Genomic DNA, 25340 nt, shown 5'->3' with positions numbered 1-25340 from the left:
CCAAACCGACACCAAAAGTATATTGAATCGGTTTTTTACAGGATTTCCGTAAAATTTCGCCGAAAGTCCAAAATTTCAGGTTATTTACAAGATTTCCACCACATAAATTGCCAAAGTTTTGAAATTTCCGAAATTTCCACCGAAATTTAGTAAATTTACACCGAAATTTTAAAAAATACCAATTTTTTTGCCGAGCCAAAATTTCCACTGAAACCGAAATATTTCAATTTCGGTGGTGGCTGAAACCAAAATTTCTGGTCACTAAGTGTTACGATATCATGATCAACGTGAAAGTATGGCGGGCATGCAGGAAACCTACGGGAAGTGATGACAGTTATGCAAAAACAGAAACTTCAGCCAATTCGTAAGTGTTACATTATGAAATAGTATACTTGTCCTTTTGGTTGTGTCTATGTAGTCTCTGCATAAGAGTTAAAGCTTATCAAAGTAAGGTGATTGTAGGCAATACTGAATTCAATTGGCTAACTCGGTGATATGAGAAGCTTCGTGGATTGGCAACATTTTATCAACATTTTGGGAGCAATTTGGACTCTATCGTTGCACCTAATATCAATTGTCAGAAAAAGGGAGCTTTCAGATGGACCAAGGAAACCAAAGATATCCTTCTTATCATGAAACGGATCTAAAAAATGCATTTTCTTGCATTGACGGAATAAGGTGTGGAGTGGATTCCGTGGCTTCTCATATTGGCATAATACGAAAAGGAAGGCAATTCATGAACTATCCAAATGAGGTAAATTAAACAGTTCTGAGTAGACCATAGGCAGCGCTCCTTCCAAGTAGACCATAAGGCAGCTGGCATGCAGTTTGCAATGAAATGTACCCCTAGGCGTGAAAGATCCCAGAACTGAAGCTTCTAAAATCATTGAATTTCCATAGGGTATTACCCAGTTGATTCTAGATATAGAGAAATATACGCACCACAAACTTCGAGAAATAGACCACTGAATTAGTAAGTGTTCTACAGTCTCCTCCGAGGACTTGCACATGAGACAACAATTCTGAGAAAGTTAAGTATTAGAAATCCCTATGGAGGAGTTCTCCAATGCTCAATTCAACCCCCTCCTCTTAGCCCCACTTTATTTCTTCAAAATCCTTCGTTCTAAAATCACGGAACTCTTTTTGGCCCAGTCACCAACCAATAGTCCTCCTAGCCATAGTTTTAAAACTCCCTCGCGTCGTCATGGACTCCCCCAAATCGACTCCCTTTTCCCTTGGCCGCGTTCTGCATTTTACCCTACAGAGTCATAAAAACACCTTTAACTCTCCCAAGTTATGACCGTGTCAACCGAGTACTCAACCGCATCAACCACGTTCTTGGCCACGTCCGTACCGAGTCGACTATGATTTTTCTTGGTCACATTTTGACCCACATCCCCGTTTTAAAATACCACTCCTAGCAACTAATCCTCACTGAAGAAAACCTCTGAATTATATTATAGAAATACAGATTTTTCATGCCTTCCAAATAGACCACAAAATCAAAATCAAACAAAGCCATCCAAAGAATCCACCCTCTGACCCGAAAAGGAACCACATATTGAATCAAGTATTGAGCAAAGAACCAACTAAAGAAGGCATAACCGACTCCAATCCATGTTAATCAGAAAATGTGACAAGATATCATAGTTGGGTTTTTTCAATAACACCTTATTTGGAATACAAATCAAATTGAAATTTGCCAACACTTCAATTGGGTTTATTCATTTACTATTCAAAATTTCTCTACCTTGGTTTCTTGATTGATGTTTGAAAGGATTGAAAGCATTGGATCAGAATTTTTTTTTTAAAAAGATCATTTCAAAATAAACAAATATTAAATCCAATCCACCATGAAGCAAATGAGTTCTTGCAATCACGTACCTGGTGGATATAGATCTGAATCTTTGGACAGCTCAAGAAAATGGAAAAAGAATTCCGAGAATATTTGATTTAGAATCCGAAGAAGAACCCTACTTTCGATAGTTCAAGAAAAAAACAAGGAAAAAGAATTTCGAGAGTTTGATTTCGAAGCCGAAGAATAACCCTGGAAAAGTCGTCTCTCTCTATTTCACTGTTTGCGGAGTCTTTGTCCTGAAAAGCAAAATCAAAGGTACGGTTTTGCCCTCTTCAAATGGGTTTTTTGCAAAAGAAGTCCTCTACTTCTCTTTATTTGCAAAAAAAGGGTCGTCTAGTTTGAAATTTTGAAATTTGCAACCCCCTTTGAGTGAATTTTGCAAATCAAGTCATGCCATCAATTTGTGACCAAAATACCCATGATAGGGTTTTTTTTTTTTTTTTTTTTTTTTTTTTTTGACTCGTAAAAAGACTAAAATGTCCTTATAAGTGAAAAGACGAAAATTACCTTGTAAAAAGATAGAAATACCCGTGCTGCTCAATGATATGTTTTGATAAAGTGGGTTCCACCGGCTCAATACAGACCCATGCATCAGGTGGGGCCTACCATTTTGCCTCATGTTTTGATGAGGTAGGTTCAATGATCTCCACCCGAACCCATGTATATGGTGGGGCCCACAATTTTACAGTTAATTTTTGTTTTGATGGGTTGGCGTATTTTTTTTAATACCCATGTATATATAGGAAATGGTTTATGAGCTCGAGCTCAAATAGCTTATCTGAGCTAGAGCTTAGAAATAGGGTTATGTTAGATATGGTGTTTTGTTGGGAACACCCTATCTATGTCAGAATATATGGAATTAATGGGTTGGATGAGTCAAACAACATGGAGATGCCCTATTTAAAAACTCTAGCTCAAATAAGCTATTTGAGCTTGAGCTCAGAAACCACGTATAATAATGCTAGTATATACATAAATGATATCCACTTCTAGGTATTTTGGTCGTTGTATGAGGTATTCTCTGTCTTTTCACTTATAAGGACATTTTGGCCTATTTTGATGAGTCGAGCAAATTTACCCTCTGTTGGTCACAAATTAATGTCATGGCCTTATTTGCAAAATTCACCCAAATGTGATGACTCACTCAACTCAGCTCAACTCAACAAAGCCTTTGTCCCAAGCTAGTTGGGGTCAGCTAAAATGAATCCTTTAGAAATATTTCATGAAGAAGGTGAAATGAATCTACCTGACTCTAATCTCGGCTCTAGTTGGGTTCTTCTACATGGATCATTTTCTTCCATTATAATCTATCCAATGTTAAGTTCTCTTTAATGTTCCTAGCCATCAAGTCTTTTCTCATTGTTTCTACTCAAGTAGTTTCGGTCTGCTCGTACCTCTTTTTACTCCATCAACTTGGCATGAGTCACCTCTTTTTACTCTATTTGCAAACTGTCGAACTAGAAGACTGTTCAGTGAATAAAGCAAAGTTTGAAGTTCTTCTCACTTAACCTTTGGTGGTTAATGTTAACGAAGATAGTTAATGTTAAGAATGTCAAACTAAAATAAGATTCAGAGGTAGAAGCAAAGGTGAACTTCGAACCAAAATTTTGAAGCCTGTAAATTTCTTGGACTTAGGTGATAGTCTGCTTTGCCTTCCATTATTCTCGTTCTCAGCATCTGTATGCAATCCACCATTATGGTTTCTCATACCAAGAATATCTCCTTTGATCTCAGGGTCCGTTTGGATGAAGGGAAAATCGAGTTTCCCTTGGAAATGACATGGTGATGATAAAAGGGGAAGGGATGGAAAGAATATCCCAAGGAGTGATTGGTTTTAAAAGTGGTGGAGGGTGCTAATATCAAATGGGTTCCACTATCATTTATTGTAAATGCCATTTAACAAGTTTGTTTTTATTTTCTTATCTTCGTCAAGTTTGGTGTGGAGATACTATAGATGATGATGAGCTCTGGGGTCCCACATGGGCACATCTATGACCAATCTAGACACTTGAACAGTTGAACATGTAGCCACAAATCTGATGGATCTTCCTAAATTTGAATGGAGGTGCCAATGGACAAAAATACCCTTCATATTTTTGTTTATTTATGTATACTCGTAAGGGGTAATTCCATAATCCATAATCCATAACATTAAAAACAACAGATATTGTTTTATTGCAGGGAAATGTTAACAGCACTACTGTGTTTTGATGATCGCACTCCTCACTTTATTAAAAGAAAAGTATGGCCCGCACCATAGGATGATCCAAACCATCCATTAGATGGGCCACAAACTAAATAGGTTGTTCCTCAAAAATTATTTCCATAGGTTGATCCTAACCCTCCAATCTATAGAGGGTTAGGATCAACCCTCTAACATTCAGTCCCTCAATAGATCGGAGGGTTAGGATCAACCTATGGAAGTGATTTTTTGGGCAAAGCTTATTTAGGCTGTGGCCCATCTAATGGATGGTTTGGATCATCCTATGGTGCAGGCCATATCGTACTTTTGATAAAGTGAGGAGTGTGATCATCAAAATACAGTAGTGCTGATAACATTTCCCTTATTTTATTTTGCACTTTTCGGTTTGATGACGATTGTCCTTTCTCTTGAGTTTTCCTTCTTATTGATCTTAATTCTAACTCCTAATTGTTTTACCTGCCTCACAAAAGGTAGATATTGGGAACCTCATCCTATAAAAGCAAAATCATAAGATAACCACACGATCTGGTCTTATCTCCGAATCATTGGGTTGGTTATCCAGCTCATTGCTGGAGCTATAATAATCATTAGCCAAGTTTTTTTGCTTTCACTTCTCCCCACATCCATATCAGACACTGTTACGAACCTAAATCGAGTTGTAACGGATTTGATCTCCTTATACGGAAGATCAGCCTCTTGATCCACTTCGAGGGAATGATCAATCCTCCTTTGTGCACAAAATCGCAATTTCTAGGATCTGTTTCTTTATTAGTTTCAAAAAGACTATTTACATGTTATTTTTAAATAGAAAGCATAGTTACCACTCCATCTAAAACTCCTAATAAACCAATCCTAATAGACCAATCTAGATAGCCCTTATCTTTAATACTCCAATCCACAACAAACAACTAGAGAGAAATTAGCACGCAGTGTATATGAATTTATTCTACTAGAAAGAAAGGATCCATTTGTGCACGTAACATTTCACCCCCTTGAAATCAACCTTGCCCCCAAGGTTGAATTATTGGAGAAAACAATTTATTACACCAGGATCCTAAATCGTATTGGGCATGGTTTTGTTAGCAAAACAACTAATGTTGAGATTCCATCTTCATAAACAACGATCGTAATCTTTTGAACTTCACCATCAAAATCCACTGTGATCAAACTCGAAAAGAAATAAGATTTTTCATCTCTGTCGGCATCGATTCTCGCACTCTTCTCTACCAAAAGATCAACCTTCTCAATCTTCAATTTTCTTTCATCTTGGTGAATTCCCTCGATCAATATGCTGATTTTGTTCTAGCCTTCCGCAAATCGCCGTTGCTCTTCATAGTATCTCGGTTAACGAGAAAGCTCAAGCAAATACTTTGAACTTCTAAAAATCGTCACGCATGGAATCCAAAATCTCCCGATACGTAGCCTGGCGCATGATCGGCAGCTCTGATACCACTTGTTACGAACTTAAATCGGTTCGTAAGGGATTTGATCTCCTTGGAGGGAAGATCAGCATCTTGATCCAATTCAAGGGAAGGATCAATTCTCCTTTGTGCACAAAAACACAATTTCTAAGATACGTTTCTTCATTAATTTCAGAAGGACTGTTTACATGTTATTTATAAATAGAAAGCATAGTTACCCCTCCATCTAAAACTCCTAATAAACCAATCCTGACAAACGAATCAAGATAGCCCTTATTTTTAATACTCCAATCCATAACAAACAACTAGAGAGAAATTAGGACACAATATAAACGAATTTTTTCTTCTAGGTGGGACCCATTTGTGCACGTAGCAAACACTAATGCTGATAATAGTTGAAGCTTTCACTCCCTTCATTAATGAACTTTAGTCCTCTCCAATGGCGAATACTAAGTCTGTCAATTTACTAAAGATGAGGAGGAGGCATTGCAACCAACCCTCACTTTCCCGGGGTCCTGCCCTTACTTCGATCCCCCTCACTTAGCCCTCTGTTATGCTTCTACGGTATGCTGATGCTTTAGCTCTCGCTTCTGTGACTATTTCTGATTTTAGACCCATCTTTGGAAAATCATTCATTTCCTGTTTTCGAATGCTAAACCTCGTGAATGCTATATTATTCAGTTGTTGGTGCTTTGAAATGGATCATGACCCAGACTCATAAAGTAGGATCCAAAAGCACTAAAAAAAGAAAAAAAAGGATCTGACCGTTAACAGATTTAAATGGATCGACAGGGAAAGGCATTTCTGGGATGACTTTTGCGTGAGAGAACAACTGCTTGAGATGAAATGACTGAGTAAGACAAAATCTAATGAAAAGTGAGCTTGTGTGGTTGTTAACAGATTTAAACACGGTCTTGTCATGTATAGCAATCGAAGGAGATGCTTTTCCAACACCACCAAATATTCAAGTGGCCCAAAACTCTGGAATTGATTCAACCGTTGAGGAACATACAAGTGTATGAAAGTGACAACTAGTTGTCCATTCATCGATAGCAAACAGACGAATAGTTAGAAAGGAAGTGACAGTTCCACTTTCTTTTGTTAGTAATTTTTTTCTCCAAACAAGCGAAAGCAATATTGTAGTTTCCAAAAAAAAAACAAGTAAACAAAAATGAGCGACGCTGCAATAGTAAGCAAGGAGAAAAAGAGAGCAAAAGAAAGGGCGTGTGGTGGCGTCAGGCGTGGTGGACCTGCTGCTGCTTAGGGAAAAAAAACACAAGTAGAAATAGTGGATGGAGACCTAGGAAGAATAAAAAATAGAGAAAGAGATGAATAGGTTATGGGAAACGTGTTTTATAAGACCTGTGGTATTTATTTTAATTCATTTTGGAATGGAGGAGGATTTTGGGAAGAGAAAAAGATATGTTTTAGAAGGAAAAGATATAAAAATGGAAAATTAAAATTTTAAAATTATTTTCTATCTTAGGGATGATTGAAAGGGGGGCATATTTTTTTTAAAAAAGGGGTAAGTATAAAAAAATATTAAAAAATAAAGGTATATTTTTTTTTTCCAAAAAATTAACGGGGGCAATTGTCCCCCTTCCCTTTAAAGTGCCATCGCCCCTGTTTATTCGAACCAGGAAAATTGCCAATGGGGGACATCAAAATATGAGAATTGCCAACGGGGGATACACTTTTGAAAAATTGTTAAAGAGGGTTGATAACCCACTCTTGAGAGTTTGATAACACCATTTAGACGGTTGATTACCCCTTTTAGAGACTTGATAACCCCCATTTTGTCCGTCTCTTGCAATAAAATTTTAAAATTATTTTCTATCTTAGGGATGATTGAAAGGGGGGCATATTTTTTTTAAAAAAGGGGTAAGTATAAAAAAATATTAAAAAATAAAGGTATATTTTTTTTTTCCAAAAAATTAACGGGGGCAATTGTCCCCCTTCCCTTTAAAGTGCCATCGCCCCTATTTATTCGAACCAGGAAAATTGCCAATGGGGGACATCAAAATATGAGAATTGCCAACGGGGGATACACTTTTGAAAAATTGTTAAAGAGGGTTGATAACCCACTATTGAGAGTTTGATAACACCATTTAGACGGTTGATTACCCCTTTTAGAGACTTGATAACCCCCATTTTGTCCGTCTCTTGCAATATTTCAAAAGTATGCCCCCCCCCCCCCTGGCAATTCTCTTATTTTGACGTCCCCCATTTGCAATTTTTCAAATGAACAAAAAATGGGCGTAAAACAGATATCTCACTCATTTGTCCACATAAAAATAGGCATAAAATTTGTTTTACGCCAGTTTTAGGACCAAAGAAAAAGAGCCAAACAGAAAACAGATTCCTAACTCAATCATCAATTGGGTTCTACATTAGCTGGATATCGTGAACCTCCAAATTTTCACAAAATTTAGAGAATTCCTGAAAAAAAACTGGATTGATTTGTCCAGTCTCTCATCCTCAGGAGAGATACCGAATCAACTTCCAACTACTAAAGACAGTGGGTTCTTTGAAAGAGTTCTCTTATGAATCCAACTCTGACCCTACTAGTTTGATTAAAAACTCCTTTTAACTCTTTTGAGTTGATGGAAATTTGACTGTGTCAACCATACTCATTCTATCCAAACTAAGCTCTCCCCAGCCTTAATTTGAAATGAATTCGTGCTAGAAGACCTTGGATCAATTATAGATACAGGCACAACCCTTGAATTATTGCTGTATGCAAAATGAAATGCGAGGGAAGAAAATGGGATCTTAAGTAGTCTAAAACTGAAAGATACACATATTTGTAACTCCCATAGCTTAATCTTGTATTAATCCGGTGCAAAAATGAGATGGGAGGGGAAGGAAGAAAAGAGAATGTCTTGTATTACTCCGGTGCAAAATGATATGGGAGGGGAAGGCAGAAAAGAGAATGTAAGTACTCTGAAACTGAAAGATACACATATTTGTAACTCTCATAGCTTAATCTTGTATTATTCCAGTAAGCAATATGATATGGGAGGGGAACGAAGAAAAGAGGATGCAAGTACTCTAGAACTGAAAGATATACATATTTGTAGCTCTCATAGCTTATTGCCTCTCCACCATAAATTTAAAGCCATCTTCTCCATACTGTACCCTGTGTATACAATAGACAAGCCCTGAATTTGTAGTATAAGCAGACTGTTTAGTAAGATCCCCCCTTTATAGTTATATCCATCATCTCTGGTATGCTCCATTTAAAACTTATAATCCCCGCCGGTTAGCTCCCTCGCCGGAAGAGAGCAAAAGAGGTGTCTTTCATGTGTGAATGAATGAGTGGATACACTCTCTGACTTTCTGCTCAACCATTAAAAGTGGTGTCTCTATCCCGGGGGAATAATTGCATGGGAATATCTCGAATTCGGTATCCATTGCCCCAAAAAAAAGCAAGATAGAGGCCCATGATAGCCATGGCGACGACGGAGCAAGCTGGGGGGACTGCGTGGCTGCTTCCAAGGAACTGTGAGGCAAGAAGCCCTGCTAGAGTGGAGCTTTGCATACCTGTACACAGCGATATCGTTCTGCACACACTCTCCTCCTGCCTGGTCGGATGCAAAACATCTCAGAATTGATCTTTTCAGAGTTCAAGATAAGACACAAAATAAAGTAAAAGAAATTGATTGGATTTTAAACAGATCTCATTCTCATACACCCAGGAATTGCAGACTGATTTAGTGAACTATCTATGCTACTTCTCTCTTAATTTTGTTGGAAATGTTATGAGCGTAAAATTTCCATTTCCCCCCCAAAAAAAAAATCGTTGGAAATGTATCAAAGTATTTTTTTGTGCAACTACTTGATATGAAAAAGTTCAGCCCCTTGCATTTTGTCCCTATCTGAAGATCAAAAGGGTACCTGAGATTATTAAGGGAGGTAAAGGCTATAGAGAAGAACAAGGGACAAAAGGCTCTGAAATACATGGCAATTTTCAATTAGTTTGAGAAAAGGATGATGACCCAAGAAACAAAAATTCCGATCAGACATAAAAATGGAAATTGGTTATAGCCCTGCACAAAATACTGGTAGCAGAGTTTGGTGAAAGAACGTCAGGAGTTGTGTGAGTAGTGTTCTCTGATCCCAAATGGACATTAGAACACTAAAACCAAGTTTCTATCATATCTCCAATCTAACAAAGACATGAACACAGTCATGAACACGTAAAGAAAACCACAAGACAAATAAATGTCAGTAGTTGCATCACTCCGGAGACATGGTAAGGGTGCCAGATAGGCGGGATCTAAGCAGAGCTTTCAACCAAATATGGATGGAACCGAATATGAGCTGACCCAATTTCATGTTTGGGTGCAGTGGCTCTGGCCTCCTCATACCCTTACAACCTGTCATCTACGTCCGTCTAAGGAGTTATGAACAAAAGTAAACAGGTAGAGAAAGTACCTCCAAAAAGGCAGTTTAGCTACCCAGTATCCTGCAGTAAATGCTACACAATGGAATGTCAATATTGGTAGAAGCAACCGGAGACCTTCTGTGGACAAGATCTGGTTCCGATTGATCGCAAGAGGGCTTCCTATACATAGGGACGTGCAAACCATGGCGACAAATGGCATCACCGGTCTAATAAAATTCACAATTGGTTTAGCATAAGTATTGAGCACAAGGCCTAGAGTAACCGGCACAAGCACCACCTACACAATCAACAACCCATCACCATCCAAGAAAGCACACATTATTGTTTGTGATTCACAATCCTCCATGCCCATTGTGATTACCTGCAATATCGACTTGGACATGGCTACTGCGTCGACTGGTACTACAGATCCAATCAATAGACCGGTAAGAAGAGGTGTAACCAACACAGACAATATCGTCGTTGTACTAGTCAATAGAATACTCAATGCCACATCTCCGTTGCTCAAGAAACTAGCATAACTTGACAATTGGGCACCCGCAACACAACAAGTGAGAATGAAACCTGCGTAGAACATGGGAGGAGCCCCAAACACTCTTGCAATCAACAGGCCCAGAATTGGTTTAAGCACGTACTGCGCCATAAACCCAATAGATAGTGGTAGAGGTCTGCAACAGATAAGCCATAAAGAACTTGCCATTGATTCAAAATTAAAAGGAATAATATGTGTATGCATCCTCTTGAAAATATTACATGATTTATTAGCTGATGCATATATAGAAATATAAGATACAGAGTGACAACTATGGATTTTTAACATTATGTAAATAGAATATCCGCATGCCATAGTATCCGTATTCATGATTAAGTCCAGGACACTTCTGCGGTAGAATGCTAACATACACATGGCTGTACATTCAACTGATCTAGACCATCCATGTGGTTAGCCCTATCATGCATGGTAATCATAGATGATACAGAAATTACACCCTTCTGCCGATCTTAACCATGAAAACATCCAATTGATGACCTCCAAATGGATGGCACAAACCAAAACATTTATAAGGGTCCAATTTCAGAAGGTAAAAGTTCCATTAATTGAACATTCAAATCACTAAGGCCCTGTTCATTTTAAATTTAGCAAATTGATTTTGAGTCCAAAACTGACTATTGGACTCAAAATTGAGTTTAATATTTAGTCCAATAATAGTTGGGAGATGATATTTTCACCCCCTCTGCAGTACGCATCCGCCCCCCCTTATAACGTGAACAGTGGGCAACTTTAACTCTTTTTGACGTCAAATCACAATAAAAGGGGGCCAATGCGTACTGCGGGGGGGGGGGGGGGGATGAAATATCATCGCCCTAATAGTTTTGGACTCAAAATTGATTCTCAAAATCCAAAACAAACAGGGTTTAAGACTGTATAAGCAACTGTACTACAGTATAGAGTGATGGGTGAGAATTGATCATCTCAGAACATCAGAGATTGCCAGAATGAGCTCAATCCTTATGATTTTGAATCAAGAATTCAACTTATGTAGGCATTACCATCCTCATAATTTTCTATTTCTCTACTTGAATTACTAATGATAAACATATCAGTAACAGAGAAGGGATTAAGGGGTGGAAGCAAGCAAACACCTTTGGACTGCGAGCGCGAAATCATCAATGGAGAGTCGAATACCGATCGACAACATAATCCCGCCAAGAGCAGGGGCATAATAGTCTTTGGATACCCTACAGCAACAAAACCACCAAAAAACCTTGTTCTATTCAGTCACTGACTCAACCTTCAATTTTAATTTCAAAGCCTTATTATATATGCCACAATACCCTAAGAACTAAACGAGTCACTCAAAACCCAACCGAGTCAACTTCCCCCGACAAAAATTTCAAACTTTCCAATGAAAACGTATATCAAGTATGACAATTAAGGAATTTTACAGACTTAAACGGAAAATTCTCCTCTAAGATTTAATCTAGTATTGAGTGAATCGGCTGAGTCGACTCAGCAAACCTCCGAGTTTTTGAACTTTGTTATATACTCCTCCAATCTTCCTCCCCCTCAACAATTCAATAAAATTCAAATAAAATAAAAATCCCAAATTCTTCAATCTTGTTGAGCTCATGCATGTAAAAGATTTGTAATTCGGCAAAAAACAAAAAAATTTAAAAGAACATTGATCATGAAAAATTCAGAAATAAATCCACTTAGACCCTGTTTTGATTGCAACAAAAAAAAAACATTTTTAACTTAGAGATGATATCATCATAAATTGAAGGTCCCTCTAAACAAAAATTGAATAGGGTCAGTTCAAGCTATCTTTTTTCTAGTGTTAAAAACTAGGAAAATTTAGAAACATTACCAGGTGAAAGTCGCCGGATTGGCGAGAGCGGTGACGGCCGTGGCGGCGACTACGAACGGTAACATTCCGGACAAAATCTGGGAAGAATCGGTTTTTGATTCTTCAGAAAAAGTACTAGGGTTTGCTCCAAAAGAAAGTAGAGAAACGTTCCCTTCTCTTCTTTGTAAACCTACTCTGCCAATATAAGATGAGGCAGAGACTGTAAATGTGGACCCACCATGGAAACTCTTTCGAAGTATAGGAATTGAGAGATTGGAGGGTTTTGTTTTGGTATAGAAAGAAGAGTTAGTCTTTCTGTTTGAAGCATTGTTAACGTTGATAGGGTACCAAGAACAGGCACATGGAATCACGGCCATGGTTTGAAGGCGAGGAGGTTAGTAACACTATGAACTGTTCATCTCTCTATCTCTCTATCTCTATATCTCTCTAGAAAGAGGAAGAAGAGGGTGGTGTTGTGAAGAGGATATGGGTTGGGTACTGGTTGTTGTGTGAGAAGTTTCTTTCCTCTCCTCTCCTTTTAAGGGATTTTTTTTGGGGAGCGATAATGGGACGACCATGTTTGATAATTGCACTAACCCACCTTTTCTTTTCTTTTTTAATTGACTTTCGATAGCTTGGGCGAAGGGAAATGGGAAATGATGTATATTTGCCCCTTTTGCTTACTTCAGACACCCACCTCTAGTGTAAAAGATTAGTGAAAAAATATACTCGATTGGGTTGTCCCAAGAAAAAGAAGGGGGTGGATATATCACTTTCCTTTTTGGAAATAGTAAAGATTTGACAGCTGCGTCAAATTATAAAAGGGGAAGGTAAGTTAGTGCAATTATCAAAATATAGTAGTGCTAACATCAGGGGCTTTTTTTTTTTTACGTCTTTTGTTTGTTTCATTTGCAGAGTGTATTTGATTCGTGTTGGATTTTCTTCTTTTTTTGTTCACACGTGTGGTAGTTTGGCATGCATGGGAAACGAGTGGCCGTCCTCACTTGGGCTCTCAACGGTCTCCAGTTCCATAGAGAATATGCTGTGTTGCGGTGAAGACTGGTATTTTGTACCGTAGGGCCCACTTCATGGGGATGATCCAAACCGTCCATTTGTTGGGCCATTACTTAAATACGTTATAAGCTCTGATCCTAACCCTCTGATTTATGGATATCATCTGGAGATGATTTACGGGGGACAACATATTTAAGTTGTGACCCAACAAATGAATGGTTTGGATCATCCTATGAAGTGTGCCCCACAGTACTTTTTGAAAAACACTAGGTTTTGCCCGAGCACACCATATAAAATCGAGATGTACCATACCTACGTCTCTAAAACCTTTTGCCTTGATGCCTTCTGGATAGTTGTTTACCTCATCAATCAACTTCCAACTCCCACAGTTGATGGTCGAACGCCCTTAGAGAGGCTCATTGGCACTCCATCCACTTACTGCCATCTTTGTAGCTTTGATTGTTCATGTTATCCCTGCATGGTTTCCTACATTAAACACTAGCTTTATTACATTGAGTTTCTCTCCTATCTTCATCACCAGACCCCGCTCCTCGTCCAATCAAATCCTATGATCACCCGCCTTAAGGATGGGATCCATAAAACTAACCCCGGTCTCCACCAAACATTTTTATTCCATATATGTTGCTATAATGCCATCCTAGTTTCATCTCCCTTCCTCGATCCCATCACCTATGTAGTGGCCTTTAAATCTCCTCACTGGTTGATGAAACAGCTATACGTTCACAATACCTTTCTTCATGAGAGATCTTTGAAGACATAGATTCACAAATCCTAAGGAGCATGTAAATATGTTATTCTAGCTCATTACACATTTAAAATGTTTGCAGCTGAGGTTGAGACTGAACATCTCCTCCCGTACATAACTGTAATTATGCCTTGCATCTGCATACAATTGTTGAAGGACAATACACTTATTTATTACGTCTAAACGGTATTTTTAACATCTTCACAAGAACTTTATTTTTTTCCTATAAAAAGTCCTGAAACGGAGTATTAAAATCATACCCTTCAAAACGTGTTTCCCCTTTAAAAAAGTTTTATAGGGACAATTTGCTAACTATGGTTCAAATCTCTCTTGCCCAAGTGAGAAAAAATGCTTACAATACGACGACTTTTAAGCTCTTTCCAAAGACACTGTCTGCAAATATTGCTTCTTAGGCTCCATTCACTTGGGTTCCTCATGACGGAAACCCCAAAGAAATGACATGGTAAAATGAAAAGAAAAGGAAAAAGATTAGGAAATGTAACTAAAAGAAAAAATAGGGAAAAAAGGAAAAAATTAGGGTGGTCTATTATTGGGTAAAGGAAAAAACAAGGAGAGAGAGAGAGAGAGGTTATTGCTATATTTGGGTTGCGCGTGGGTGGCTCGAAGAGTAGTAGAATAAGAAGCCAAAAGGGAGGAGACAAGCGTTTGATTTATCTAGAAGAATAGTGGAATGAGGGTAAGCAGTGTTTGGTTGCGCAGCAATACTCTCGGAGAGTAATCGAAAAAGTAGGGGTGTCATTACCAAAAAAAAAAAAAGAGAGTGAAGAGGGAGATTGGGAAAAGAAAGGAAGAAAGCAAAGACAAGAACCCTTCCACTTGTTCTACCAAAAATTTAACATTACCGTAAAATTTGTTTGGGAGTCAAATGTAACTTCAATGCAATACTGACAACCAAACAAGGAATCATCAATCAAACCAATGAGTGTCTAACCAAACATTTCCTACCTTTGTAACTTGCTTAAATGGGACCCACTTGTGGTGGAATAATTTTTTACGCTATTTTGTAGGATAAGATCGGATCATACTAGAACTAATATATCTAGTAATTAAATTAGTTTCATAATCTATCCCAACTACTAAATATATCAGATGATTTCATGCGGGCCAACAGGAATCCACGTAATTTCCTCATTAATCCAAGGAATGCAAATGAACAAGTCCTTGCTCAATGGCTTTGATCCCACGTTAATCAAATCGTTGATTTTCGTAGGCCTTAATCTTGCCGGACCCATTTTTTATAGAGACTAGTGAAATTAAAAGAGAAAACAGAGAGAAGCTGAAGCATACTGTGGTAATTTGGTCAGGAAAATGATAAATCCGCACCCCCGTAGGATAATTCGCACCACTGTACCATGAATTGACGTTAAAAGGCGTCAAAAAAGGAGGTTTATGTGGCAGACTTTTAACGTTGACGTTCCTTTCCAGTGGCGCGGATTATCCTATAGAGGGTGCGAATTTATCACCGCCCTTTACTTAATCTTGCATCACCTATTTTTTATGCCGCCAAAATTCTCTTGCCTTGGCTTCTCGCGGAAGCACGAATTCAAGCGTTTTCTCTCTCTCTCTCTCTCTCTCTCTCTCTCTCTCTCTAAATCAGAATGGATTTGGACCCAGAAGAGCTGTTTCGAGACGATGAAGACGATCTCGATAATGACCTTTATCAGGTGACATTAGGGCTCTAATCCATCTACTTGTTCTTGTTCCTCTCAGTATAGAAATGAATTTAAGTTTCTTCTTCAATATTCTTCTACTCATTTTTTTTTCTGTTCTATTTAGGAAAGAGAATTCACCAAAGAATTCGTCGTGTACCTGGTCGATGCTTCTCCCAAAATGTTCTGCCCTAGTGGCAAATCAGTGAGTTTCTTTCAGTATATTTTTTTCAAACTAATTGTTTCTGAGTAAATTTGGAATTCTTCTAACCATTTTAGTTCCTTTTAGTCAAGAATCAGGAAGGTTTGTGTTGAAATCTATTAAACATTTTGTAATTTATTTTCCAAATGCAGGTTAATGTTAAAAACATTAAATTAGGAGATTTAATTTGATTATTTATTCTTCTGATATATTATATGAGCTTCTGGAAGAAGAATGTGGTATCAACATCTTTACTTGTGCCCATGCCCTTGCATTAGTGACAAAATATTCACAACCCAATGGTAGGAGAATTAGGGTTTGTTTCATATTTTTGTTGGAACAAAGCAACAGTTTGATGTCATAAAGGTTTGGCATTTTTCCATGGCTAATTGAGATTTTCCCTTGGGTAAGTAACATGTCAAAACTCCTTACCATTCTCTCATTCGGACGCTAAATTGTAGAAGAGAAGTAATAGTTAATGTCATTGAAGTCATATCAATCTTACAACAGATGCCTTATGAATTGTACTCCAATGATAAATGCAATTTCATCCTCCACACCTTGAGAGCATAGTTGCTAGAGTGGGAAGCAAGGGGTTTAGAAAAGAGAAAATGCGGGAAGTGAAAAGAACTAAATAAAGTAAAGGGGGAATGTATGAGAAGTGTCTCTGATAGTCAACATGAAGCATGTAATATCAAAGAAAAAAAAGTGAATAGAAAGAGTAGGGTTAACGTAGGTTAGGGGAGAAGGGTTAGCGTAGGTAAGGATTATAAGTAGTAAATAAGACTTTACAACGGATTAGAGTTACAACTAAAGAAAGTAAAGGGAAAATGTATGGGAAGTGTCTTTGATAGTCAACATGAAGCATGCAATAAGTCTCACTGGAAGCAAACAAAAAATGTGAATAGAAAGAGTAGGGTTATTGTAGGTTAGGGGGGGAAGGGTTAGTGTAGGTAAGGATTATAGGTAGTAAATAAGACTTTACAACGGATTAGGATTACAACTTTTAGGTATTTATAGTTTTAGATGTTTTATTCTTGTAGATTTAATGTTAGGTTTTTGGAAAAAGATCCATATAAGTTTCATTTGGACCTTAAGATGTGTTTTTAAGTTATAAACACACTCTTTTTTGTGGTGTTCAACATTATCAAAAGGAGAAAACACTCTTTTAGGAAAAAACAATCAACTAAATAGGAAGTATACTCTTAATTAAGAGGAAAGAAGCAAGAAATGTAAGGGAAGCGCACTTGCCTAAATTTGGGAACTAGAGAAGAACTTAGCTTTTGAAGTGAGCTTCCCATCGAAGATCCAACTAGAAATTTTTTGGTAAGTATGCTTTAGAGTCTAATACGATACTCCCAACCATTTGAATAAGAGATATTTTCTTTGACATAGCTTCCCGACAAGGACCAAAGATTTTTCCTCTGCTCCATTTGTTTATTTTGGCGCCCTGGTGAGGCTCTAACCTTTTAGTGAGTCTAGATGGTGAGTGCCGAGTGTGGATGGTGAGTGTCCTTTGTGCCAACAAGTGCTAACGATGAGCTTTTTGTGTGCCCCAATGAATGTGTGACTACCTCGACCCTTGGTTGTTTTTTTTGGACTGGTTGTTGTGGGATTGCCCAATGATGTTAGGGAGCTTGGATGTTTTTGTCTGATATGAAGACCCCCATTGGTTGGGGACTTGGGGTTCCATTGATCCCTAACCACCGTTCTCCCCCTTATGCGATTTTCCATTTTAAAATTATTTTTGGAATTGATTTGAGCAAAAATTGGCCTACCTCACCTCCTCTACAGTCTACGACATATGAGTATAGGACAAATGCCTAAGAAAAGCCCATATTACTGTTAATTGCGAATTTGCAACTACCCTCATGATCGATTGTCTTCACTGCTATTTGACGGGGAAGTTCTCTTTTTTCCCACATATAATACAAATATTTGGTGGCTTTCATAAATCTGGTGTGGAAGAGACCGATCATGGTTTCTTCCGTTGATGAGACTATTCTAGTACATAACTATAGATTATGTGGTCCATGGTAGGGAAAAGATCTATCTTGCTTTGGCCCTGTGATGAAAAATACAAAGAAAAAAATCAATAAAAACTTCAGTGGATGTTTGGGGAGTCTAGGTCTAATCCAAAGTGGCATGAGGCAAATGGGACTTGAGAGTTGGTAGAATTGCAAAAAGGAAAGAAAGATGTGAGCTGCAAGAGGGTCTTTACTATAAAGCATAAGGCAAATGACTCAATCGAGAGCTAAAATGCTAGTCACTGCTAGGGTTGCACACTAACGTATGAAATTGATTACTAGGAACCCTTTCTCCAATAGCAAAGATATTACATTTGTTTTTTCATCGGCTGCACGTTTATCACCCCCCCCCCCCCCCCCCCCCCCCAACACACAATGATTCATTGTTCCTAACCGCGAAGAAAAAGTATGCAGGTTGAAGAAATCAATATATTGAAAAACATTCTTGAGGGGCTGGTTTGATAGATTTAAGAGTATTGAAAAAAGTTGTGTACCCGCTTTGTTCGGAGAGGGAGGGAGGGAGGGACTACATTGATCTTCTATGTGGATGGTATTGTGGTGACAGGGGATTCACCTTTCGAGGTGAAAAAGTTGAAGGCATTCTTAGCAGAAGAATTTGGAATTAGGGATTTTGGACAGCTTAGATTTTTTTTTGGTAGGTCCAAGGAGGGTATCTTCATTTCACAAAGGAGCTGCATTATGGACTTAATGATAGAAGGAAGCTTAGGCCGAAACTTGCAAATACTCCAATTGATCCAAATCCTAGGTTAATGAAAGTGAGGGGGAGCTCCAACCCAATAAAGGATTATTTCAGAGAATGGTTGGACATTTGCCTATCTTTTAGCATGTCTGATATTACTCATTACTCATGATGTCAGTTTGTTGAGTTACCTTATGCATGCTCTGCGAGTTTGTTATTTAGAAGCAAGAAAGAGGGTGCTGAGGTAACTAAATGGCTCTCCAAGAAAGGGCTTGCTGTGTTCTAATGATAACCATATTCATGTGGAGGCTTTTATTGATGCTGATTGGGCACGTTCTGTAGATGTTAAACGTTCTACTATTGGCTACTTTACCTTGTGGGAGGTAATTTAGTTTCAAGGAGCAAAAAACAACCAGTTATTTCCCAATCAGGTGCTGAGACTGAGTATAGCGCTATGGCCCATGGGGTTGCTGAGTTACTTTGGTTAAGGATTCTTCTATAGGATGTGGGTGTGAAGGTGGAAAGACCCTTGAAGCTTTACTGCGACAATAAACTACTAGTGATGTAGTCATAATCTGGTTCAGTATGATTGTATCGAATACAGAGGTTGACATGTTCTTTGTTAGAGAGAGTTGCTTCTGAAGGGATCTCTATGTTCTGGTGTAGTGAGAGCACCTTTGGAGATGTTTGATCATCTTCCTCCTTGGTGTTGTTGTTGTTTTTGCTTACGTTTCTTTTTGTTTTTTCTTCCGTCTTTTCTTCTGTTGCTTGACCATCTCTGTCTTGGGAGTTTTCCCCTCGTTAATGTACGCATCACCATAAAAAAGAGATCCCTTTTCCAATTGTGAAGTTAGAGGATCAACTTTTAGATTCCTTACCTAAAGGGGTTGTCAAATGCATGTCTCTATCTTGAGCAAGCGGGGCGTTATCAATATCTATGCCAATCTTGGGAAGTGTTCATGAACATTGAATAGTGACTCCTGAATAGTAACATGCACAGTTACACGCATAGTTAAACTTTATTTGTAATGTTTGTCCATATCTAATAGCACAAGGGGTCACAAGGTTTTTACTTTGGAACCCATGGATTCTCTCTCTCTCTCTCTCTCTCTCTCTCTCTCTCTCTCTCTCTCTCTCTCCTCCTTTCTTGATTCTTTTACAGGGTTAAGTCACAACTGATCACGAGAATCATAATGCTAACAGGTCGAACTGAACTCTACACAATAGGATATCCAAGACCCCAAAAAAACATTTCAAAATTGTTCAACAGGTTATGAGCTACTCAGTATACAGTCAAAGATATCAATTTCACGTGTCCGTAAATTTCAAATCCAAATCTTGTCACAAGCAACCCACAAATAAGATGTTAGCATAGAGCTAAAAACACTTCAAGAAGATCCCAAATCACATGAAATGAATGGATTATGTATCCTCTTGTTTTCTTAATCAAACCTCATGTTTTCTTAATCAAACCTCATGAAAATGTGGAGAAAGAGGGCCTTGAAGTGCAATCTGATTACATGAATTGAATTAGGGTTTTTCCAACCCATTCTCACTAGGAAAGTTGGGAACCACGCTATGGCTATTCAAAGGTCTGAAGAAGCCTCACGAAATTTAGATCTAGACTTCAAAGTCTAGATCAAAGTCTCACATACCAAATTAGGTTAGGCAAGCTTCACAGCTGGGTGGTTGGATCCTTCCTCACAAAATATTTCTGGAAGTCCTCATCTTCACAAACTGATTCTGTAGATCTTTGCCATCTCTGATATTATGTCAAATATACTTGAATTGGAGAAAGAAGAGAAGGAAGAAGAGGGAAGATGCCATTCAGGAAAAAGAAGAAGAGGGAAGATCCAACCGCACTAACTGTTTGAGAAGGAGTTCTTCAAATTGGGGCTCACAACTTGTCTCCTCTTCTTTATGCAACTAAAGTAAGACCAACTTACATAAAGTGCCCATGGGATGTACACATGATTGCTGAGCATAATGGCAATCTATTTATAACTAAAATAAAACCAAATTACATAAAAGTGTCCATGCGCTGTACTGCCTGTACACTGATTGGTGAGCATAATGGTAAATCTAAACCAAGTGCCCTGCACACACACACACATGTATATGTCATATACAATGTATCCAACCCACATCTTAGATACATCGTACGCTGATGTGTATAAGTCATATTCAAGGCACTGTTGGTGGTAATTAATTAACCTTATTTTCATCTTTAGCTAATGCCCTGTAGTCCATCCATGTTTTTGATTGATGCGTTTGCCCGCAAGTTTTATTGGTTTTGTGTATCTATCATTTTCTCCTTTTACCGGTTAAGTTCTGCCAACTTCACCATGTATCTAGCAGATATTTGGACTCCCTTTTCCCAAATCAACAGTTACCATCAATAAGCTACTTTTAGGAATTTGACATTGTTTTGAGCTGAAACACTATTTCCATAAAAGTTAAAGTAGGTTTCCCCTGATGATGATCATGAAATTTCACCAACAACCTCTTACAATTGCTGCTTGTATGTATTTGTTTCTTAAGAAAAATTTAAAATTTCTAGTAATGTACATGCCGTGACTTCATTTCTTAAAATTTCTGATGGAAAATTATCTTGTTCTATCAATGTTTGCAGGAAAATGAAAAGAATGAAACTCTTTTTCATGTTGCCGTGAGTTCTATTTTGCAGTCCTTGAAGACTCAAATCATTAATAGATCTTCTGATGAAGTTGCAATCTGTTTTTTCAACACTGTAAGCTGCCATGACTTTTTTAAAATGAATGTTCTTTTCATTTATATAAATCTTCAAACTAACACGTTCTATGATTCAATGCACCTCTAAGAGATTGCTCTTCCAATCTGAGTTCTTTAATGTTTTTGATGATGCTTCTGTGCTGATCTGTATGTTTCCATTATTTGGAGGCGTGTTTTTACAGACAGATTCTGGCCATTTGGATACATGGATTTTATAATCCAATACTGTAAAATCCTTGATTTTGCAAGCTAAAACCTATAGTTTTTAAGCTAAAACCTAGATTTTAAATCCTAAAACCTGGATTTTGAATGCGTAAATAAGGTGTTGTAACACAGTCTGGTAAAATCAAGATTTTAGCTTAAAAATCTGGGTTTTAGGTTGTAAAATCCAGGATTATAAAATCAATATATCCAAACGGCCCCATTATGTATGTAGAATGGATGATTGTCAACACACTACTCAATTGCAAGCCCAAATACCACCATAAATAAGATCCTCCAAAAATGGATGAGAAACATACTGTCCCAATCCAAAGTGATTGTCAAGGAACACCATGAACTTCATCATGTTCTTGAAGTAGAAAATCAGCAACATGTGAAGTGTCTAATTTCTTAAATGGGTTATCTTCGAAATCAGTTGGAAAGTCACACTTCAAATTCACCTATAACTTCTCATGAAGCGCCTATCACTTGTGTGACTTTCAAATTCACCTATAACTTCTCATGAAGCGCCTATCACTTGACATGAATGCACTAGGTGATCCTCCCACTAGCACTATAAACCAAGATGTCATCAAAATGCACCGCTGAGATGTATCGAAGAAGGGTTGAAAGACTTAGATGTCATCAAAATGCATCACTGAGATATACCAAAGGGTTGGAAGACTTAGTTCATTAACCTTGTTAAGAGTTTAAGTTAAATATACATAGTTAAGATGTATTTTTTTAAGTAGAATACTTGTTCTTAATTTAATTAGGCAGGGACCTCATGGATGCCCTTAATGGCACTCTTTGTAATTAGTGTTACGTGATGTTATATAAAGTATCAATTTGTTGCGTTGGGGATTCAACCCTCATGAAATTCTTTTAAATTTTTTTTTTATTCCTCACGTCCAGGATTACGTCCTGGATCATTAGATAGGAATCCGAAGATGAAGAGAGAAACAAAGAATATCACTACTGTGTAAACGAAGAGCATCAGATTGAGTTTTCACTTTGAAGACCCACTTCAAAATTCATTCAATAAGAACGAAGACCGATATGGTCCACCAAAGAATACAATCAAAAAGAAAATGTACAAGGGATAAACACTAAGCAAGATCAGGGTGGTAGAAAATCAAACCACTCCAATCCCAATTTCCCCACCCCGTCCCTAGCTAATCTATCTGCCTTACTATTAGAAGATCGCTTGAAGACAATGGACGAGCAAAGAATGTGGTCTGAAATCTCATAAAAAAATGGGCGAATCTCCACAGGGGAACCACCGAACCACAAAGCCACTTCACCACATTTTTTGAATCTCTCCACGATAACCTTATCCATAATATCTTTGTCTAAATGCTTGATTCCTTGATACGCAGCCCTAACCTCCTCCTCACTGGCATCAGAGGTCCCAATAGGACCAGAGAAGGTCCAAAGAACAGATCCAGAGGAATCTCGACAAAGGCCACCAATACCAGCAGGACCCAGGTTGCCCAAACTTGACCCATCAAAGTTAAAGCTTAAGCAAACCACTAGGAGGGGCATCCCAATCTTGAACAATTTGAGGACACCTCTCCACACTAAAACAAATCTCCTTCCAACCTCGCAAAGATCGTAGGCTGATACAAAGCGAAATGATGGAAGGCTTCTCGCCCCGGCTATAGACAACGCAATCATCTTAATAAATAAACAATACGATGATTTAGCATGACCATCAAACACTCTAGAATTTCTCTCTTTTTAGAAGATCCACAAGGTAGCCAGTCGCCAGTAGACAAATCTTCCAAAGCATCTTACCTTTACTCTTCCATGGAGCTGCCTCCCAACATAGAAACAGATCGGGTAGAGATGACGTGAATACCCAATGTATGCCTAACCTTGATAGTATACTATTCCAAATCTCCCTAGCTGCCTTGCAGTGAATGAACAAGTGATCAATCAACTCCCCAGCTTCAAGGAAAAGTGAACAATGATCCACTAGCCACATCCCACACTTGCGAAGAAAATTTATCGTTTGGATCCGCCCACAGCAAGCTGCCCAACCGAGAAAGCAAACTCTAGGAGGAGCATGAAATTTCCACACTTTAGCTGCAGAAGAGGCAACATCACAGGTAGGGTTGAAACTTGGGTCTGGTTTTACTTGACCCGCGTCAACCCGGCCCAAAAAACCTTGGGTCGGGTTCAAAAACTATGGGTCTCGGGTTGGGTCGGGTTTCAATTTGAAAAACCCGACCTAATCTTGGATCGGCCCAAGATTAAAGGGGAAAAAACCCGACCCGATTTCACATCTGAAAATATTTCAATAAAGTTGAACTTTTGCGGGAAATTCCAACTTTTGAGGATTTTATTCTGAAACTCACGATTCCTCCTTATCACAATCTCATCTTCTCCTCCCCCCTCTGCCCATCTCGTTATGTTTCTCATTTTCTCGTTTCCCCTCACCTTCACATTCTCTCTTGACCTTTTCAATGATCAAAATCAATGATTTACATTTGAATAATAAGCAAAAATTTCAAAGCAACTCCTCTGGAAATCATTCTTGTCCCCACCCAACCCTCCTCTTCTAGGGTCAGGGTTTGGGTTCGAGAGTAGCAGATCTGTCACCTGCATGCCCCAGAAATCAGTAGCTTTGTTCTCCTCTTAGATCTGCAATGTCTGCAAGTAACATCTTATAAAAGCTCTTGGTTATGTAGAATCCAATATTTTTTTTTGGGTTTCTCTGCTGAATATTGAAGAGGAGCACTCCATCTCTGCTTAAAGCTCTTGGCTTTATATGCACTGTGGAATTTGTGGTTGCAATCTCGTCATGGTTTCATGTATTTCTGCTTCAAACACGTGTAGAAGATTTGCAGGTTTTCACCGTGAAGTAGTTCAGATTTTGTGTTTGCTGATAATAGAAAAAAATATTCGGGGATTTTTATTTTGAACATAGGAATCAAAATTGACAAACTCCTCATTCAAAATTCCTTCCTAGTTTTTCCGAATCGAAGAGCAAACACAAATCTCAGACAGAGTTAAATTAACAAGATCATTCTCCATATGAAATAGAAAATGCTTGAATTTTGACAGTGCTGAGATTACTGTAGCTTCTTCAACTTTGTAGAAACAAAAAGTAACAGATGTATTAACTCGGACAAGGATTGATAGTAAAATGTTTGTTTCAAAGCATGTTCTAATAGATGCATGAAATTAACAGATATATTGACATATTTGACATGGGGGTTTTAGTTTTTAGCTCCCCAGAGGTTTTGGAAGCCTTAAAGCATTTTATGTTCCAGAGATGGATATAGGTTGAATTGTTTCCTTCTTTTCTAATTATTCTGATTCCATTAAGGGCTTTTGCAATTTTAGGAAAGCAAGAGAGTTGGTTTTTAAGGGGAAGATTGAATTGAAATTTCTGAACTATTACCAGATTCCTGTTTTTGAGAAGTGAATGTATTACCATAATTCAGCAAAACTGGGGCTCCGCCCTTTCCTTCATGAGCCATGGTCCCACAAATTGTTAACTAGTTTAAAGAGCTGAGTAGCTGGTAGGCACTAGCCAGTTGAGGTCTTTCTTCCCCTTGGAACAGAATTTATAGTGCTGTGTCAAGAATGTAGAAAAACCCGACCCGGCCCGAGAAACTATGGGTAGGGCCGGGTTTGGAATCACAGGTTTTTTGAAAAAAAACCCAACCCAACCCGACCCGAGATAGTTTCTCGGGTAAGGCAGGGTTCAAGAAAACCCACCCGCCCGACCCGAGTTGCAACCCTAATCACAAGGCGCAATAT

The 25340-nt window shown here is 38.2% G+C and overlaps 3 protein-coding genes across 3 annotated transcripts in view; 1 reads left to right on the top strand and 2 right to left on the bottom strand.

The window, feature by feature from the left end:
• The window catches only part of LOC143862219 (Galactose oxidase/kelch repeat superfamily protein), a 28753-nt gene extending 26685 nt beyond the window's left edge, over positions 1-2068 (bottom strand). The window contains exon 1 of the mRNA XM_077373226.1: positions 1885-2068. The gene's annotated coding sequence lies outside the window, so the exon portion shown is untranslated. The remainder of the gene's footprint in view (positions 1-1884) is intronic.
• A 6377-nt stretch (positions 2069-8445) lies between these two features.
• Positions 8446-12761, bottom strand: LOC143860928 (Sodium Bile acid symporter family). Its single transcript, XM_077371787.1, has 5 exons — positions 12260-12761; positions 11535-11630; positions 10252-10558; positions 9920-10167; positions 8446-9066 (listed from the first exon to the last, which is right to left on the bottom strand). Exons 1-5 carry the CDS (start codon positions 12613-12615, stop codon positions 8826-8828), a joined length of 1248 nt encoding a protein of 415 aa, XP_077227902.1. The 5' UTR covers positions 12616-12761; the 3' UTR covers positions 8446-8825.
• A 2703-nt stretch (positions 12762-15464) lies between these two features.
• KU70 (ATP-dependent DNA helicase 2 subunit Ku70-like protein) overlaps positions 15465-25340 on the top strand; it is a 40395-nt gene continuing 30519 nt past the window's right edge. The window contains exons 1-3 of the mRNA XM_077373398.1: positions 15465-15703; positions 15816-15893; positions 21250-21366. Coding sequence (XP_077229513.1) covers positions 15638-15703; positions 15816-15893; positions 21250-21366 — 261 coding nt within the window. The 5' untranslated portion in view covers positions 15465-15637. The remainder of the gene's footprint in view (positions 15704-15815; positions 15894-21249; positions 21367-25340) is intronic.

The sequence above is a fragment of the Tasmannia lanceolata genome, unplaced genomic scaffold (genome assembly GCF_043159265.1).
Source record: "Tasmannia lanceolata isolate RefF3 unplaced genomic scaffold, GAP_Taslan_0.1 ptg000037l, whole genome shotgun sequence".
Lineage (NCBI taxonomy): Eukaryota > Viridiplantae > Streptophyta > Magnoliopsida > Canellales > Winteraceae > Tasmannia > Tasmannia lanceolata.
This window is presented reverse-complemented; position numbering and strand designations above follow the sequence as displayed.